General features: G+C 38.3%; 1 protein-coding gene across 3 annotated transcripts in view; it reads left to right on the top strand.

The window, feature by feature from the left end:
* Positions 1–3563: 3563 nt before the first annotated feature.
* Hcfc2 (host cell factor C2) overlaps positions 3564–21227 on the top strand; it is a 67020-nt gene continuing 49356 nt past the window's right edge. For all 3 annotated transcript variants that reach the window (XM_027944641.2, XM_071609581.1, XM_071609582.1), the window contains exons 1-8: positions 3564–3738; positions 5145–5293; positions 6444–6604; positions 12282–12490; positions 13707–13791; positions 15633–15739; positions 15850–16038; positions 20663–20830. In XM_027944641.2, coding sequence (XP_027800442.2) covers positions 3576–3738; positions 5145–5293; positions 6444–6604; positions 12282–12490; positions 13707–13791; positions 15633–15739; positions 15850–16038; positions 20663–20830 — 1231 coding nt within the window. In that variant the 5' untranslated portion in view covers positions 3564–3575. The remainder of the gene's footprint in view (positions 3739–5144; positions 5294–6443; positions 6605–12281; positions 12491–13706; positions 13792–15632; positions 15740–15849; positions 16039–20662; positions 20831–21227) is intronic.

The following is a 21227-nucleotide window of genomic DNA, read 5'->3' as shown; positions in this document are numbered from 1 at the left end:
TATAGACCTTGCATGTTCTCAGCACTTCCTTACTTGTTACTCATTCTTGGACTCTCGGCCTTTTCCTCCTCCACCAAAAGTGTTTTAATTTAGGTCAATAATAACCTCCTAATTTGCAAATCCAACAAACACTTCTTCCTCCTCTTACCTGAACTCTCTATGGCTTCTGGCTTTGAAAACCACTTCCGCCTCTATAAAACCCCCCTTCCCTGTGGTTCTTTGACAGGCCAACCCTCACCCAGTTCCCTTTTGACCTCTCTGGCTACTCATTCCTCGTTCTTCATTTCTTTCACATGTACCTCCTCCAATCTTTACCTTTTACATGATGGCTTCTTCAGGACACTATGCTCCCTCTCTCTTCTCTTCCCTATCTGTACTCTCTTCCTAGGTGATTATTTCCAGTCCTGTAGTTTCAAAGATGGAAGGCAGCTTTCTGGAAACTTGGGAACCCATTTGGGATCCTCACTTAAGGAAAGATGAATCAGTTATTTTGGTAAAATATCTTTTCCTTTGGATTAAGTATTTTGTCCCAGATTGAACTGTGTCACACAAAAAGACATGCTATAGTCCTAGCCCCTAGTACCTGTGACTTTATTTGGATATGGTGTCTTTGCAGATATAATCAAATTAAGATGAAGTCACAGGGTAGGCGCTAGTCCAATATAATTAGTGAATTTAGAAAAGAGATAAAGACACACGGGGAGAGTATCATGTGATGATGGACGCAGAGACTGGAGTGATGATTGGCAAGACAAGGATCACCAATGATTGATGGCCACCACCAGAGGCCAGAAAGAAGCAAGGAAGCATTCTCTCCTACAGGTTTTGGAGGCAATCATGGCCCATGCTGACATCTTGATCTTGGAGTCCTATTCTCTAGAACTCAGATAATACATTTCTACTGTTTTAATCCACTGGGTTTGTGGTCCTTTGATACAGCAGTCTCAGGACACCAGCACACACACTCCATTGTCCTACAGCTCCTAATTTTTTAAATTGTAGATTAAGGACACAATACCTTTATTCTATTTGTTTATTTTTATGTGGTGCTGGGGATCCAACCCAGTGCCTCTCGCATGCTAGGCAAGAACTCTACCCCTGAGCCACAACCCAGACCCTACAGTTCCTGCTTTAAGCAACTAGCTGCAATTTGCAATGTGTTTTGTGTTGAGAAAATTTTGCCTTCATCTTTCCCCTAGGTTCTCAGGCTTTCAAATATCATACACTATTTTCTTAAAAATTTGAATATTAATATTAGGTTTGCAATTTAAATTTTTCTTAGTCTTCTGCTGTAGGGTATTAGGAAAAAAAGCAATTATTTAATCACTGCAGTCCCAGAATAAAATATAGTTCTTTAAGGGAAATACTTTGGGTTTTATGAAACTCACTGCTTTATTCCAACTTTCCAGTTTTCAGATCCATAAAAACTTTACAACAGAAACACTTTAGAATCTATATCATAATATTAATACATAAATATGGAAGACATCTTTTCTTTGTTCCTAGACATCTTCTCTTCCCTTCTAATTTTTTTGGACATAATATGATATTGGACTAATAACTGGCAAGAGGGATAATTTAGGGATGGGGAGGTGTAGCTCAAGTGGTAGAGCATTTATTCACATATGCAAGGTACTGGTCCCTTAGCACCAGAGAGAGAGGGAGGGAGAGAGAAAGTGAGGGAAGGAGAGAAAAAATCTATTTATAAAGCAGAAGCTGGAAAGAACAGGAAAAAAGCCCTTGGGGGGCTACTGGAGATTTGACTCAGGGGACGTTTTAGTACTGAGCCACATCTTCAGTCCTTTTTATTTATTTTTAAATATTTATTTTTTAGTTGTAGTTGAACACAAAATATTATTTTTATGTAGTGCTGAGGATCGAACCCAGGGCCTAGCATGCTACCCTGAGTCACAACCCCAGCCCCTAGCCCTTTTTGAGACAGAGGCTCTGGAACTTGATCCTCCTGCCTCAGTCTCCGGAGGGCTGAGGTTACAGGCCACGGTGGGCAGCAGGAAAAAAAATGTCTATTTAGAGAGAATTATCTCTCAAAGCAAATGAGAAGGTAGAGAGGCATGCTTAAGTTTGAGTGAACTGGGGGAGCCTGAGTTCAGCATAAGAAATTGAAAATGATGTGAGGAAAAATGAATTTCAGGAAATTTGCTGTATTGTGTGAATGCTCCCTTCAGTGTCTCTTAATTTGAGGTTTAATGAAGAGATTTAAAATGCCCCCCTCATCCCCGACTGGACTTTTATTGCTTTTCATATTTATTTATTTAGGTATCCAGGATTGAACCCAGGGGTGCTTTACCACTGAGCCACATCCCCAGCCCCTTTTTAAATAGTTTATTTAGAGACAGAATCTCACTGAAATTACTAAAACTGGCTTTGAACTCAAGATCCTTCTGTCTCAGCCTTCCAACCTGCTGGGATTACAAGCGGGGCCACTGTGCTGGGCTTTATTGTGCGTGTTTAAGGTATCCAACGTGATGTTTTCGAATACATTTAGATAGTGAAAGGTTACCTTAGTGAAACAAATAAGTAGAACTACTCGTGTGTGTGTGTGTGTGTGTGTGTGTGTGTGTAGAATCCCATATACAATTTTTGAACTTAATGGACTTGTATTTCTCTGGGTTACGGTGTGGGATCAAATCATAAGGCAGCTGCACTGTTTTAAGGGATGCATGTGATTATATGAACTCTCTCAGAGGCCGCATGTATACGGTTCAGGCTGGGAGCTCTGAAACTGGAACCCCTGTAGTTGAATCCTAGCCCCCAGTCCTCTTCTGTCTGTATCTGAAAGAATTTCTTTCCTGTCCTGTGCCTCCTTTCTCCACCCACAAAAGGGAAATAGCAATACGCATCTCGCTGGACTGTTGGAAAGACGAATTAATAGAGAGAGGGCAACTAAGGACGGTGCCTGGCTGTGGACGTCCGTCGGTTGATTGCTGGCAAGAAGAAATAAATTTACACATAATTTGTCACCTGCTAAACCTAACAAACCCAAGTCACCTTCTGTGGTTCACCGTTTCTAAATTTCTAGCTTGGCGTCCCTTAAACCCGACCTCGATTCCCTGGGCAGGCTTTGCAGCGACCTTCCCTCGGGCGGGCAGAGATGCAACTCCGGGTTGCAGGTCTCCCCGAGCCCGCCTGCTCGGACGTCCTCCTCTGCCAAGAGCTCCCAGCACTTCGGACCTTTACTCGAGCTTTTCCCCGGTTGTGTGCGGCGACCGTTTGCAGGGGCTGATCCGCCTGCACAGAGTAGATGTTCAGTTAGAGTAGACGTGAAGGACAATGTTGTACTTTCTCCCCCCAAATACTCCAGTGGGGGCGCGGGACGAGAGGGGTAGCCGCGGTCGGCGGGACAGTCCTAGCATCCCAGGACCCGCCGCCCGGGGCCGGACCAGCCACGTCGCTGCGGGCCGGGGCGGGGCTCCGCAGAGGCTTGGCCTGGGGCGCCCGCCGTCACGTGACGCCCCTCCCGCGCGCACCGCTGGGGGCGGTCCCCGCCCTCCCCCGGAGCCGAGGCGCTGGAGCGGGCGCGGTGCACTGTGGGCAGAGGGGCGGGGGTTGGGAAGATGGCGGCTCCCAGCCTCCTCAACTGGAGGCGGGTTTCCTCCTTCACGGGGCCGGTACCCCGCGCCCGGCACGGACACCGAGCCGTGGCCATCCGGGAGCTGATGATCATCTTTGGTGGGGGCAATGAGGGCATCGCCGACGAGCTGCACGTCTACAACACCGGTAGGCGCGGCGGCGACTCTCGGCCCCGCCTGCGGGAGCCGCGGAGGGGGAGGGGAGACGAGGCGGCGGCCGCGGCCCTGACAGCTGTCACCGCCCGGTCACCGCTTCCTCGGCTGGGCGGCCCGGGCCCGCAGCATCTTGGACCGCAGCTCCGCTTCCCCGGGGCCCCGCGGGGCGGGTCGGACCTGGAGCCGGGGCGCCGCTCCTCAGGTGGGCCGCCCCGACCCCCGCGCCCCCGCCCGGCCGGCAGACCTCGGCGAGACACGGCGTCCACCGGCCTGGGCCTTGGCTGCGGCCTCGCCCACTGCGGGGGCCGGGGTACCGCCGCTGTCAGGAAACAAAACCCCCTCCAAGCCAGAGCGCCTCCGGGCCGTGCCTTCTCGCCTTCCTTCCTCCGCTCCTCCGGAGGAAGGGCTTAGCGGGCGAGGAGGGAGAGGGTCCTTCTGGGACCCTGCGCTCAGTACGGCCCCGAATCCGGCAGAGCTTCGCGGTTTCCCCGGTCGGTCGCCCCTGACCCAGCGGGGAGCTGGCTGGGGGCGAGCCCGGCCTGCTCTCTGCGGCCGGGGTGCGTGCGGCGCCGTTCGCGACCGGTCTCCCGATACGAGGGTGTCACGACTTGACCCCCTGCAGATCGCAGGTGCCGCTGGTTAGCGAGGCCGCCCTGCCCTGGACTCTCCGTAGCATAGAAAGCTGGAATTTATTGTTTTCCCTCCACTTGTAAATACTCCAGTTATCTAAAGAAATCGGTGCCCTGGATGTAAGGCTAATTACTGAATTGGGGGTTGATTTCATGATCGACAACTTTTCTTTGACCAAACAACGTAGCCCTAATCTCTTTAAAGTTTAACAGAACAGTAGAGTAGGGAACTTTTTCGTCCTCTCCTCCTCGGAACAACCCAGAGTATAACGTTAAAAAGCTATGGATTTAGTATGGTGTGAAAACTCTGGCTTTCGAACAAATTTGACCTAACTTGAAACTTTTCTGCCAGTTATCCAGAATCAGCATTAAACTTACCAAATTTTTCAAAATTTCAGATTTTTATTTGTAAAACGGCGAAGATACTCACCCAGCAGAGGGTTTGTAAGAATTGGATGATATAGATCCGGTTTTTTCAACAATAGCACTGTTGACATTTAAGGCCAGATGATCCTTTGCTGTGGGGTATTATTATGTACATTGTAAGATGTTTGACAGCATCCCTGGCCTCTGTCCACTACTTGCCAGTAACATTTCCATTTCCAGTTGTGACAACTAAATTGTTTCCAAACGTTGCCAAAGGAGGATTCCCTTGGGGGTGGGAATCATCAGTTGAGAACCACTGACACAGATGATACCTATAAAGTATATATTCATAGAATGTGCTAATCATTGTTATAATTGATTTTAATTTTATTTTGGCAATTAGTTACAAATCAGTGGTTCCTACCAGCTGTTAGAGGAGACATCCCTCCAGGCTGTGCTGCCCATGGATTTGTCTGTGATGGTACCAGAATATTAGTATTTGGGGGAATGGTTGAATATGGAAGATACAGCAATGAGTTATATGAGTTACAAGTAAGTGTATATAAGATTTATTATTTCAGTCTAAAGTTTTAATACTGATACTGGTCATAATTCATCAAAAGATCACAAAATATTTCATTAGCATATTTAAAATAGCATGAACTTCACACTTTATAGCTTGAAAGAAAATGTTTCCACTTCATTTAAAAGCCAAAGTTTCTAGTCTAAGTTCTTTTCCATGCCCAGTGTGACATTTGTAACATTAAGCTAAATGTTTTACATTACTTGCATGTGTTATATGTTTAGGTTTTTGTATCTTAGTGTAATAGTTTTTCATTTTTAATCTGTAACAGAAGCACCTGAAGGATTTGTGAGAACAGATTGCTGGGCCCTGCCCCGAAGCTTTATTGTCTCTAGTGTGGCCTGAACATTTGCATTTCTGCCAAGTTCTCAACTGATGCTGCTGGTTCCAAGACTATATACTTGGAAAACCACTGCTTTGATGTCATACAAATTGTTACCTCTCACACTAATCATTATTCCCTGTTTTTCCCTGATCCCCCACAATATGTAAAAAAGAGGGTTTCAGTTCATATAATCATTTCTAAATTTGACTCCTTTATTAAACCAGATCCCTCCTTGACTCTTCTTGATTTGTGCATGTTTCCAGGGTCATTATTTTGAGGTTATCTGGGAGTTGGCAGATGTAGATGAATTGTGCTTATTTACCAGCAACCCATTTCAAAAATTTTGAGACAAAGCTTTATAGCTAGAGTATAATTTAGGAGGTTTGGTTTGTGAAATGAGCTTTATGTTAATTTAAATGTTAAAATACTTAGCATATATGGGTTACCTAATATTTGAAAATAAGTAAATAAATAAATAATTACATTTAATCTTAAAGGTATACATAATAAATAATTTTTAAGTTGGAAAACATTAGTATTGTTAATGTTAATGTTATTATTTATAAGCTTAGTATACCATTGTGGAAATCCGTATATATAGAAAAATTAATTAGAATTTCTACATATATTTTAATTATAGAAATTATTTGTTATTTGTCATTTGTTTCAAAAATTGCTTATTGAAGACTTCTGATGACATTTGGTTGAAAATATATTGGTATGATGCACTGTTGACAGTGTAGGAATAGGAATGCTTTCCTGATTTTACCTCAAGACTGTTTGGTCTTTTACAGGCAAGTCGATGGTTATGGAAAAAAGTGAAACCCCACCCCCCTTCTTCTGGTTTACCTCCTTGTCCTCGGCTTGGACATAGTTTTTCTTTATATGGTAACAAATGCTATTTGTTTGGTGGTCTGGCAAATGAAAGTGAAGATTCAAACAATAACGTTCCCAGGTATGCCGACTCTTATTTTAGATCAAATGCTTATTTTATGATTTAGATGAGGATCATTTGGTTTCTTCCATCTTTATTATAAGGGATAAAGCTTAACTTTTTTTTTTAACTTTTAAACCTAACAATGAACAAATTTTTGTGTACTTGTATTTTCCTTAGTCTCTGGAGTGTATGTGTTTTCAATCAGAAATTATCTTACTAAGTTTATATTAATATAACTTGTATTAATATATTTATGTATCTTGATCTATAATGTATGTTTTCTAGTTCATTAATGATAACCAAAAGAAACAGATGGTTATTTTAAAATTATACTTTTCAGGGAATTTAGTGATAAAAATATGACTTATAAAATCATTTCCACATTTCATAGGAGAAATTCTTAAAAGTGATTCACACTGGCAAACACTTTTCCTCCTTTTTCTAAACACAAGTAATCACTATCTCTTTTTTCTGTAGTTTTAATGTATAAGCTCTGCTTTTTCTTATTTTGTTAAATTCCTAAATTAAGAAAATTTTTTGTTGATATTGTGAGTTTGATTTCTTAATTTTTTGTTTATTGCTAGTTTATGGAAATAAAATTGGCTTTGTATGTTGACTTTGTATCCTGTGACCTTGCTGAATTAATCTTTTCAATCATTTTCATGGATTTCAGTTTTTCTTTTTATTATTGAGATTTAGGATACACACACACACACACATATGAAAGTATCGGTTTGTTTCTTAATATTCCAAATATTTTTCTAGGTTTCTCTTTGCCTATTTAAAAAATTTGCTTTTCTTCTTCTTTTTTTTTTTTTTTTTTGGTGGTGTTGGGGATTGAACCCAGAGCTTTGTGCATGCGAGGCAAGCAGTCTACCCACTGAGCTATACCCCCAGCCCCTTTATAGCTTTCTTATTTTGTATCTTCTTTAAAAAGACTCTTCCTCTCCAAAATTAAAAAAAAAAATTTTTTCTCTCATTTCTTCTAATACATTCACAGTTTTGTTTTTTTATATTTAGAACATTGGCTGGGGATATAGCTCAGTGGTGGAACACTGGCTTAGCATATGTGATTCCATCCCCAGCACCACATTTAAAAAAAAAAAAATCAATACATTTGGAATATACTTTTGTTATTAGTGTAAGGCTTTTCCCTCTTTTTCCTAATTGATTTCTTTCCATTTCTTCCAATACTATTTACTACATAAGCCTTTTTTTTTTTTTTTGGTATTGGAAATTGAATTCAGGGGCACTCAACCTGAATTAGAGACAGGGTCTCACTGAGTTGCTAAGCGCCTTGCCATTGCTGAGGCTGGCTTTGAACTCGTGATTCTCCTGTCTCAGCCTTCTGAGCCACTAAGATTACAGGCATGCATCGCACCAGCTTACATAAGCCATTTTAAAATGCCTTAATTTTTATATAAATGGTTCATTTCTAGGCTTCCTATCAGAAGTTACAGACTGTGCTTTGTGGGCAAAGTTTGCCTGCTGGCCTATTTTTATTTATGAAGTTTTATTGGATGGGCTGGAGTTGTGGCTCAGCTGTAGAGCTCTTTCTTGCTTAGCACCTGTGAGGCCCTTGGTTCAATCCTAAGCACCACATAAAAATAAATAAAATAAAGGTATTGTGACCAACTCCAATAAAAAGTAAACTTTTTTTTTTTTAAAGTTTTATTGGAAGATAGCCACATCCATTCATTTGCTTATTATGTTTGCTTATTAAATATTTATTATCTAGCCCTGTACAGAGGAAGTTTGTTGACTCTTGCTTTAAACTTTATTCTGTGTCATTAATTTATTTACTTTTCTATCGTTAATTGCATTGTTTTCTGGTATATGCCTTTGATGAGGATATTTTCTACTTCTTTTGGTACTGTGGTTTGAATCTAGGGGTGCTTTACCACTGAGATACATCCCTAATCCTTTCTTAAATTTAAAAAAAAATCTATTTTGGGGGAGTGGGGTACCAGAGATTGAACTCATGGGCACTCTACCACTGAGCCACATCCTCAGCCCTTTTTTTCGTATTTTATTTAGAGACAGGATGCCACTGAGTTGCTTGGTGCCTGGCTGTTGCTGAGGCTGGCTTTGAATTCGCAGTCCTCCTGCCTCAGCCTCCCAAACCACTGGCTGAGATTACATGTGTTCGCCAGCGGGCCTGGCTGAGTTGTTATTAAATTCTGAAATATGAGCCACATTTTTATTCCTAGTTAAGACTCCTTTTATTATATTACAGAATTTGTTTCATACCTTGTCAAGTTCACATTGCTTATTTAAAAAAAAAATACACACACACACACACACATTCTCAATGATTTTGCCTATTTTATTTGGGGAGTGAGTGCTATATCTTGTTATTGATTGGTCATTATCTTCATTTTTAGTATTTCTTTTTTTTAATATTTATTTATTTTTTTTAGGTCTAGATGGACACAATACAATGCCTTTATTTTTATGTGGTGCTGAGGATCGAACCCGGGTCCCGCCCTTGCTAGGCGAGTGCTCTACTGCTGAGCCACATTCTCAACCCTAGTATTTCTTTATATTAAGAAAATTTGGTAGGGGCTGGGGTTGTGACTCAGCAGTGGAGCACTTGCCTAGCACGTGCGAGGCTTTGGGTTCCATCCTCAGCACTACATAAAAATAAATAAATAAAATAAAGGTATTGTGTCCAACTGCAACTAAAAAATTAAAAAAAGAAAATTTAGCCTTTTTCTGTGATGTCTAAAAAACAAAAAAAACCATTTTTCCAGTTTGATCTTTTTCTTTCTTTCTTTTTTTTGGTACTTGGTATTGAACCCAGGAATGCTTTACCACTGAGCTACATTCCTGGTCTTTTTAGTTTTTTAAAATTTTGAGACAAGGTCTCACTAAATTGCTGACTGGTTTCGAACTTGCAGTGCTCCTGCCCTAGCCTCCCCAGTCACTGAGATTTCAGGCATGTACCACTATACCTGGCTTTGACCTTTTTCTTTTCATACAGTTTATGGTGGGTCTTTCTAAAAAAAAAAAAAAAAAAGTCTTATTAAATGCTTTCTGTGTGGTATGCTTTACTTGTTTTACCATTTTTAATTTTTTTCTTAATTCTTTGCTTCCCTCAGTTGCTTAGAAATTAACACTCATTTTAAACTGAAAATGTCTTATCACTTCTGGGAATAAATTGCTGTCTTACCATTAGCATTCTTTTGCCTATCACCTTTTGCTGTATGTTCAATATATTCTTGAATCTATTCTGGACTATAGTGATATTAAGAAATTAGCTTTTTAGTAATTTTTTTTTCCAGTACTGGGATTGAACCCAGGGGTACTTCATCACTGAGCTACATCCCCACCCCCCTACTTTTTTTTTTTTTTAAATCTTGAGACAGGGTCTTGCTAAGTTACCCAGGTTGGCCTCAAATTTGGGATCCTCCTGCCTAGGTTGTTAGGATTACAGATTATGCCACTATGCCCTTTTTTAGTACATCTTTCTTAGTGACAATTAAGAATATCACTTTATCTGGGTGCAGTAGCATATGCCTGTAGTCCCAGCGGGAGACTGAGGCAGGAGGATCTTGAGTTTAAAGCCAGCTTCAGCAAAAGCGAAACACTAAGCAACTCAGTGAGACCCTGTCTCCAAATAAAAAAATAGAAAATAGGGCTGGGGATGTGGCTCAGTGGTCAAGTGTCCCAAAGTTCAATCCCTGGTACCACAAAAAAAAAAAAAAAAAATTAACGGGCTGGGGATGTGGCTCAGTGGTAGAGTGCTCGCCTACCACTTGTAAGGCCCTGCGTTTGATCTTCAGCACCATAAATAAATAAATAAATAAATAAATAGTATTGTGTCCAACTACAACTAAAAAATAAATATTGAAAAATATAACCATAATTTACTGGTGTTTTGCTCTACCATTTCTCTTATGCCTTTCTTGAATTTCTTTTTCCTAGTTAACATTTTGAATCATTTTTTCCCAGAACAATTACATGGCTAAACTTTGAAGTTTTATATGTCCTAAATGTTTTCTTTTGGTCTCTTTCTTTTTAAAAAAAATATTTTGAAAGTTATAGATGGACAGAATGCATTTATTTATTTATTTATTGTGCTAAGGATCGAACCCAGTGCCTCACATGTGCTAGGCAAGCACTCTGTCACTGAACTACAGCTCCAACCCTTGCCCTCATTCTTTTTTTTTTTTCTTAATGTTTGTTTTTAGTTGTCACTGAACACAGTACTTTGATTTTATTTATTTATTTTTATGTAGTGCTGAGGATAGAACCCAGGGCCTCGAACATGCTAGGTGAGTGCTCTATTGCTAAGCCATAATCCCAGCCCCTTGCCCTCATTCTTGAGTAAAAATTTGGTAGGAAGTAGATTCCTACCAAAGTCATTTTGCTGAAAACTTTGAAAACATCCACAACATAAATAAGTTTAATGCCAGTGTCTAAAGTAAAGAAGCTACTTGGACATTGCTATGACATTGCAGTGGGGAGAAAAGTTGCAAAGCCCCATTTGTTATATGCCTTGTTTATCATATGTTGACATCCAGAGAGAGAGATGTCTTATAGGTATTTGCCCAAATATTATAGGAAGTATTTGTTCTGGTTATCTATTACTGTGTGATAAACTGCCCAACGTTTAGTGCTGCAGAATTACAACTATTTTATTATGCTCATGAACTCTGTGGGTCAGAAATTCATACAGGACACAAAAGAGAAGGCTAGACTCTGAAGTGGGAAGGTTTGAATGGTTACTCCCATATCTGATGCCTCAACTGAGATGGCTGAAGGACATACTGAAAGTACTGTCACCCTGCGTACCTATGGTGGCCTCTTCAGATGGTGGTTTTTTTTTGGTAGCTAGACTTTTTTACAATTCAAGAACAATGATTTTGTGAAGCTATATGGACCTGTGGAGAATCAAAGGGAGGAGTCATAGACCCCACCCCCTGATGGGAAGAGTGTCAGAGAATTTTGATTTGTGTTTTAAAGCTACCACCATTGTCACTGATACCTTCACTGTTGGCTAAATGATGGCAGGGATTTTTTTGCTCTCTTCTGTTCTCTGCTAAGCTCTGGAAGAGCACCTGGTACATAGTAGTATTTGGTAAATGTTGAATGAGTGGTCTGGGGTTTCTGCTGGCTTTATGAATTTAACACCAAAGCTAAAAACTATCATCTGAAGAGGTCACACAGAGTGGACAGTACCTTTGGCCTGTCCTTCAGCAATCCCACTTAAGACATCAAACAGGGGAATAACCATTTAAACCTTCCTATTTGAGAGTCCAGCCATTCTTTCTGTGCTCTGTTTCTTTTTTATTATTATTATTATTTTTTAGTTGTGGGTGGATAAAATACCTTTATTTTATTCGCTTATTTTTTTTTTGAATTTTTTAATATTTATTTTTTTAGTTCTCGGCGGACACAACATCTTTGTTTGTGGTGCTGAGGATCGAACCTGGGCCGCACGCATGCCAGGCGAGCGCGCTACCACTTGAGCCACATCCCCAGCCCCTTATTCGCTTATTTTTATGTGGTGCTAAGGATCAAACCCAGTGCCTCACACATGCTAGGCAAGTGCTCCACTTCTGAGCCACAACCTCAACCCCTCTGTGCTTTGTTTCTAATATGAATTTTTTACATACTTTATGAATAGAAGCAAAAAACGGATAAAAGACATATTATCTGAATGTTTTCTTTTTTTTTTCATGATATGCAGATATTTAAATGATTTCTATGAGTTGGAGCTGCAGCATGGTTCTGGTGTTGTGGGATGGAGCATTCCAGTCACTAAAGGGATTGTGCCTTCTCCAAGAGAATCCCACACAGCTGTTATATATTGCAAAAAAGATTCTGGAAGTCCTAAAATGTATGTTTTTGGTGGAATGTGTGGTGCTCGCCTGGATGACCTGTGGCAGCTTGACTTAGGTAAACTTAACTTGATTCAGGCTGGATTGGTATGATTATAAGGGCAAATTTCAAATACCTTGAAAATATTTTTAAAAAATATTTATTTTTTAGTTGGACACAGTATCTTTATTTATTTATTTTTATGTGGTGCTGAGGATCAAACCCAGGGCCTCGCATGTGCTAGGCGAGTGCTCTACCGCTGAGCCAAAACCCCAGCCCTTGAAAATATTTTTGATTGTAGTATTTATTGAGTTGCATTAATTATAGCCTGTACTTGTAGTCTCAGACACAGATGAGATGCAATCAGTTAGGCTAAACAAATGAATTTGATTTATGACAGTAACTCTTCTGTGTTCCCTGTTAGTAGTTTCACCAGAGGTTCTGGTTTTCCAGATATGGTCCTGCTTTACCTGATATGGTCCAGCTTTATGCTTACTGTTCTATGTAATTATCAGTAGTACTCCATTTCACACTGAAAAGTGTCCAGTTGAAAGTTATATATGGCTACCTTATCAATAGGAAATGTAGTATTAGCAATTAGTCATTAAAAAACCCTTAGGTAGCTTTTTCTGAAGGGACTCTAGGAATGAGTGACTAAAGGGCAAATGTGTCTCTCACCTTTAACTATAAAGTACACTATGGTAAATATTTGTTGAATGAATGGTCTGGGGTTTCTGTTTACTATATGAATTTAATACTAATGCTAAAACCCACTGTCTGGGGCTGGGGGTTGTGGCTCAGAGGTAGACGCTTGCCTAGCATGCGTGAGGCTCTGGGTTTGATCCTCAGCACCACATAAAGTAAAATAAAGACATTGTGTCCACCTATAACTAAAAAATAAATATATAAAAAACCAAAATACACGTCTGAAGAAGCCACACAGGTACGCAGGGTGACACTACCTTCAGCATGTGTAAAGTACACACAGTGTACTTTTACTTGAAACATTAAAAACACTAATAATATTGTTCTTAATTCAGAATTGGGTGATACTCTAAGTACTAACCTTCTCCATAACAAATGCTAACATTCAAGTGTAAATAGATTTCTGTCTTGTCAATTTATGTCAACTGAAAATGTTCATTCTAAGATGAAATTCATATAACTGCTGTGAAACATTTTTACTTCATTTTGACAAGTACTTACTTTGTTCTATTTTTAAAAAAATTACACAAGTTGAGGTAATTTGCTATATTAGATCAAGTTGCTAATGTCCTTTTTTTTTTACTTTTAGAAACTATGTCATGGTCAAAACCAGAAACTAAAGGGACAGTTCCACTTCCACGAAGCCTTCACACGGCCAGTGTTATAGGAAATAAGTAAGGATTTTTTTGTGGTGTTTTTGCTTTTAAAAAAAAAAAAATTAGATGTATGTAAAAGTGATACTCCTAGTTTCTTGGAAATAGATTACTGAACTTAATGATGTTTGTGCTTTCTGAAGCTAAAAAATATTTGCAGAAGCTAAAATACTTTATCATTTTCTTATCATATTGCTTCTTATATGTCTTTGTCATTTTCTTTCATATTGCCTCTTATACATCTTTATCTTCCTCACAACTCCTTGTCCAGAGTAGGCACTACCTGAGTGTAAGGCAGGATGTTGTCAACTGATATATTTTTTGTGGATGGTTTGGTATACCTATCTCACTGTTTCTTTTGACATATTTTTAGCACTGCTTGATTTGTATTCAGGCACATACAATAGTTGTGTTTGGAAGGACATATGGAGTTATGGTTAGAATACAGGCTTTGTAACTATATGGCCTAAATTCAAGCCTCAGGTTTCATACTTGTCCTTTGTGACCTGGGGCAAGGAAATTTAATTCATCTGTACCTCACTTCCCTCAAGAATACAATGCAGATTAAAGTAAAACTTCACAAGGTTTTAGTGAGGATTAAATGTATTAATACATAAAAATGCTTAGAACAGTGCCCTATACATTCAGAGCACTTGAAAAATATTAACTGTACAAGTATCCCTATTTATGTAACACTGGGCCATGATTAGGAGTATTATTTAAGTAGAACTTAATGAAGTATTTACTAGTACGGGGTTTTTACCTTAAATGTAATGTTTCAGGACAGTACTAGTTGTAATTTAGAATCTCAATAATTTACAGAATTGAAAACTCGGGACTTAAAAGATTAATTGAAAAAACTGGTAAGATCTGAGTAGTCTGAAGTTCAGTATTTAACAAATGTTTTTTTTTTTTTTGTTGTTGTTGTTGTTTTTAAAAAAGCCAGTATGTACATGCCTGCAATCCTGGAGACCCAGGAGGCTGAGGTAGGAGAATCGCAAGTTTGAGGCCAGTGTAGACAACTTAGTTAAACCCTGTCTCAAAATAAAAATAATAATTAAAAAAAGGATGGGGGATGTGACTCAGTGGTACAGCTCTCTTGGGCTCAATCCCCAGTGTCACAAAAATAAATAAATAAATAAAAGCTTCAGAGCCAAACAGAATCATCTTCACAGTTAAACATAATCTTGTACAATGCAATTTTCCATTGGAATATTATATATTCCAGCATATAAAATACAAAAAATGTGGAGTTTCCCTGATTGGCATAAGGACTCATGATCCCTAAACTCTACCTGATGAGCTTATCTTCTTTAGCAGCCATGAGGCTTTTCTCAAGAACCTCTAGGACTCTGAGGACATAGTTTTAAATTTATTTTTTGTTTTTTTCTGGTATTAGGGATTGAACTCAGGGTCACTTTACCTCTGAGCCACACACCTGGTCCTTTTTATTCTTTTTTATTTTTTTTAGTGTTGATGGGCCTTTATTTTATTCATTTATTTATATGTGGTTCTGAGAATTGAACCCAGTGCCTCACGTGTCTGAGGCAAACGTTCTACCACTGAGCCACAACCCCAGCCCCTTATTCTTTTTTTCAATTTTTAGAGAGGGTCTTGCTAAGTTTCTGAGGATCTGTCAAGTTAGTGAGGCTGGCCTCAAACTTGTAATCTTTCTGCCTGAGCCTCTAAGTAGGTGAGATTATAGGTATGTACATATTGTGCCTAGCAGTCCTGAAACTGAGTCAACAAATAAATCTTTTGTTCATTTTTAACATTCTAATCCAACAAGTGAAATTAAATCACCTACTTTCTGTTCTTGGTTTTCTGGTTTTTTGTTTTTTTTTTTTTTGATTGTTGTTCAGAATGTACATTTTTGGTGGATGGGTTCCACATAAGGGGGAAAATATTGAGACTTCACCTCATGATTGTGAATGGAGATGTACCAGTTCATTTTCTTACCTAAATCTAGGTGAGTCTTTTAAAATTTACTCATTGAAATAAGATTTATTAATAAAAGAATTTGTGAAATTTTGATGTTTAAGAATAATAGATCAGTCATGGATATTCCTATGGTTTTAGATACAGCAGAGTGGACCACTCTAGTATCAGATTCTCAGGAAGATAAAAAAAATTCAAGACCAAGACCAAGAGCTGGACACTGTGCTGTAGCAATTGGCACTCGATTATATTTTTGGAGTGGAAGAGATGGCTACAAAAAAGCACTGAATAGTCAAGTTTGCTGCAAGGATCTTTGGTATCTTGATACTGGTGGGTAAGAGTATTTAGCAAATAAAATCTATCCTTTAGGTAAATACTCAAATAATTTTTGTCTTTTAAGATTTAATCTAAATGACACTGCCTCTTTCCTATAATTTAAAAAAAATGAGAGAAATAATTTGTGTAGATATTTCCCACATCAGAGGAATATATATTAATTGCTCTTTTCTTGAGTGTAGCTTGAACTTAGAGATTTCTTTCCAAAGAATAGAGTATAGAAAGGGAAAAAACAGTAGCCTCATGGGGAAACCTGTAAGCACCACCTTACTGAAGTGATCAAGGTTAATGTCACTGTTGATAAGTCATACTGATATATTTACCCTCCTGGAAATAATGATAAGAAAGTACTTCATCATTGTGGTACTCTTCCCAAAAATCTATTACTTGAATCTAACTTTGAAAAATATCAGATAAACTCAAATGGAGGAACGTTCTAGACGTTCTACAGAATATTTGTACAGTAATCTTCAAAAGATTCAAGACTATTAAAACATGACTAAGAAATAGTCTCAAATGGAGGAGTGTAAAATGATAAGATGACCAAAGGCAGCATGGTGTCCTGGATTGGATCCAAGAAGCCAAAAGACATTAAACCATTTTGTCCTATTGTCCTAGATTTGTGATGTGTGTATAAAAACTTAGACATAGTTTATAAGATGCAACATAATTATATAAAAGGATCTAATTATAATTAACATTAATATTAATAAAATAATGTATATATATAAATTATAGATTATGATTTCCAACCTATTTCATAAGGCACCTATGTCAATTTTGTTGAAATAGTCACAGAATTGAAAATTTGGAACTTAATGGCTTAATTGAAAAATGAGGAAATCTGAGTAGTGTGAATTTTAGTAAATAGTATTAATGAGTGGCAATTTCTTAGTTTTAGCAAGTGTTGGGGAAAAGGTAGATGGCAACACTATACTATCTTCACATCTTTTCTGTAGATCTGAAATTATCACATATTAAAGTGGGTTTTTCTTAAAGTGTTAGAGCACCAAGAATTTTTTAAACGTGAAACTCACATCCATTTTCAATAAATATTTACTGACAGCTGTGATGCAAAAATTGTTTTTTAAGTGCTGAGAATACAACAGTGAACAAGACTGGTAATGTCCCTACTTGCACAGATTTACATTATGAGAGAGTGTGAGGGCGGGGGATAACAAATAGTACATCAAGCAAATGAACAAAATAAGTACCATTTCTGGTAAGCATGTGGAGACATGAGATAGTGCTTGGAGGTACTGGGAATTGAGGCTGGTAGCTGTTTCAGAGTGAGTAGTCAGAAAAGGTCTCTGAAGAGATGATATATGGGATGTGTTCCAAATGGTGAGGAGGAGCTACCCACCTAAAAATCTGGAGAAATTATTGCAGGAAGAGTGAAGAGTAAATTCAAGAGCCCATAGATGGGAAGATTTGGCATATTTGGGAATAGATTTGAGCCAGTTAAACAAAGAGAAGATTGTAATAATGGAAGTTAGAGATCACCATGGGACAGATCATGAAGGTCCTTGAATGCCATAGTAGATTTTGAATTGTTTATTTATTCATTGACTGATTCATTTATTTATTTTTGTGATAACTGATATTGAACCCATGACCTCTTGTGTACTTGTAAATTGTTTTAAAAATACAATGGTAAAATATGTTTAAGTTTGAAGGAGACGTGATATGATTGGATGTACACTGGGAATGGACACTGGCAATTATGTGAAAAATAAATTGTGGGGCAAAAGTGTATACAGGGAGACAAGTTAGGGGGCTCTTGCAGTAATCACAACTGTCTTAGGCTGTAGTGGAGACAGTGCAGAAGGGGAAGAATGGGTAAGCTCAGGATATATTTTGAATTCTGTTGACAGAACTGGCTGATAAATTGGGTATGGCAGGTAACAGAAAGAAAAATTGAGGGTGAAGTTTTTAGCCTGAATAATTTGCTGAGATTGTGTTGAATGGAGAAAACTGTGTTGAATTTAGACCAGGCTAAGTTTAAAATGATATCAAACAAACAGTTGATGGAATAAACAGATCTACAGATTAGTGTAAACATTAGATCTAGAATTTTTGTAATTTGTGGTATTATAGGAAAAGAAAATGATAAAACATTATTATTATTATTATTTTTTGGTGGACAGTTTTTTTTTTTTTTTTGGTGGACATAGTATCTTTATTTTACATTTATGTGGTGCTGAGGATCGAACCCAGTGCCTCATGTATGCTAGGCGAGCACTCTACCAGTGAGCCACAACCCCAGCCCCAATTGTTGTTTTTTTTTTTTTAAATTTTTTTAGTTGTAGTTGGACACAATACCTTTATTTTATTTATTTATTTTTATGTGGTGCTGAGGATTGAACCCAGCACCTTGCAAGTGCTAGGCAAGTGCTTTACTGCTGTGCCACAGCCCCAACCTGGACTCCAGTTTAAGTGGGTAAATAAAAAATTAGCAAGTTGACACACTTAAGTATTATTTGAGAGGTGAGATTTGAGTTCAGTTTTCTGACTTATCACTCTTTTCTACAGTAGCATGTACTACTTTTGTAATATAAAATAGTTTAGTGTTAAAATTAAGATAGTTGAAAAAATAATAAGTGGAATAACAAAGCTAGAGACTAAATAATTTCTACAGAAGAAGCCCATCCTAACAAGCAGGAGAGAAATATGAAGACTCCAACATACCGAGTGATCTATGAAACTGGGAATTAGTAACCAAAATCCAAGGATAAAAATATGTGTACATGGGGCTGGGGTTGTGGCTCAGTGGCAAAGTGCTTGCTTTGCACATGTGAGGCACTGGGTTCGATCCTCAGCACCACATAAAAATAAATAAACAAAATAAATATACTGAGTCTCTCTATAACTAAAAATAAAAATAATAAAAAAAATGTGTATATGATGAATTTCACTCTGTAGGAAATATATATCACTTTAAACATATTCTCTAAGGGATTTGTGACTTTAAAAGTATGTAAACCATTGGATCTGAGTGGCTAGATTTTTAATCAAAGATTTTAGACACCAATATTTCCTCTGAAAGTAATCATGGCCACTGCCATAAGGGCAGAATTTGGGTGTGGCAGGTAACAGAAAGAGAAGAATTAAGGGTGAAGTTTTTAGCCTGAATAATTTGCTGAGAAAATTATCATCACCTTTTGGGGGAGGTAGGGGATATTTATCTTGCCTTTTTCACTTTTAAACTTTATACATTGGATCATATTTAAATGAGTACTAGAACTCCGTAATATGGCTTTTCATGAAAAATAGCAGTCCTGTTTTTTCTTGCTTTTATAAGCATCTGTTTTCAACTCTGTTGAATGAGATCCTTTACTTCCACATCTCTACTATTGCATGCATATATTGTTACTTTGTTTGTTTGTTTTCCAGTTTTGGTGTAATATACCCACTTTCTACTATGAAAATTAAAGGATCTCTTCCCACAATACCTCACCGCTCTTCTATACTTTTTCCATCTCCTATCTTTCAGTATGACTACCCCAGAGTTTCATTAGATGAGTATTCAGTATTTACATTATGACTGTATAAACACTATTTATACTTGAATCTTCCTTGTATGGTTTTCTATTTGCCATGGAGCAAATTGTCTGTTTTGTTCATGTTAGATCTGTACGCATGTACCACTAGTTCAATCTGTACTCTGTTATTTGTTAAATCTTCTCTCATTATGGTTAGATGCATCAGATATTCTACCAAATTCATCATTTTAACTTATTTATTTATCTTTTTAGTTGTAGTTGGACACAATACCTTTATTTTATTTATTTATTTTTATGTGGTTCTGAGGATTGAATCCAGCGCCTCATACATGCTTGGTGAGTGCTCTGCTACTGAGCCACAACCCCAGCCCCTCAAATTCAACATTTTGAAGAGAGTTCTCCTGCCTTACTCTGGGATGGTTGCCCTCTACAAATCCATCACAGCTATCATCCTTAGAGTCTTTATCATCTTACTGGAGTTATATTTTACCTCACATCTGTGCTGGATTCCCTGTTTCCTGGATCCCACATTTGCCCTTTTCTTAGTTTACTTCCTCATTACTCTACCACTAAGCCACAACCCTAGCCCTGTAGATTTATTTGTATAAGAAATTAAACAAATAGGGCTGGGGTTGTAGCTCAGTGATGGAGTACTTACCTCGCATGTATGAGGCACTAGGTTCGATCCTCATCACCACATAAAAATAAGTAAATAAAATAAAGGTGTTGTGTCCATCTACAACTAAAAATATTTTTTAAAAAGAAATTAAACTTGGGGCTGGGATTGTAGCTCAGAGGTAGAGCACTCGCCTAGCACGCGTGAGGCCCTGGGTTTGATCCTCAGCACCACATAAATAAAATAAAGATATGTGTCACCTATAAGTAAAAAATAAATATTAAAAAAAAGAAATTAAACAAACAGAATCTGAACCTCAGACTACTTTCATCTGATCTACTATAGCTATGTATATATGAGTAAATTTTCTCTCTCTTGCTAAAAAAGATGCTATGTTCCTTGTTTTTGTTTTCCAAGCTACAGTCCACATAAACTTTGAAGGCAAACTATTGATACTAAATTTGAAACTAAAATGTGTAATATTAATATTGTTCTTTAGAGAAACCACCAGCACCATCACAAGTACAGTTGATCAAAGCTACTACCAACTCTTTCCATGTCAAGTGGGATGAAGTACCTACCGTTGAAGGCTATCTTTTGCAGCTGAATACAGACTTGCCTTACCAAGCTGCACCGTCAGATTCTTCAGCAGCATTAAATATGCCAGGTAAAATGAAAGTCATGCTTATATAAACCATGTATACTTTAAAAAGTATAGTGCAGCTGGGCACAGTGGTGCACCTTGTAATCCTGGTGACTAGGAGACTGAGGCAGGAGGATCACAAGTTAGAGCAATATAGTGAGACCCTGTCTCAAAATTTTAAAAAGACTAGGGATGTAGCTCAGTGGTAAAGTGCCTCAGGGTTCATTCCCCAGCACTACACACACACACACAAAAATACTCTACTGCAAGAGTAATAATTGCTTGGTTTAAGAAATTTTATGATCCAGGGCTGGGGCTATAGTTCAGTGGTAGAGCGCCCGCCTTGCACGAGTGAGGCACTGCGTTTGCTCCTCAGCACCACATAAAAATAAATAAAAGATTAAAAAAATTTTTTTTATGG

This window comes from Marmota flaviventris, chromosome 3 (genome assembly GCF_047511675.1).
Source record: "Marmota flaviventris isolate mMarFla1 chromosome 3, mMarFla1.hap1, whole genome shotgun sequence".
NCBI lineage: Eukaryota > Metazoa > Chordata > Mammalia > Rodentia > Sciuridae > Marmota > Marmota flaviventris.
This window is presented reverse-complemented; position numbering and strand designations above follow the sequence as displayed.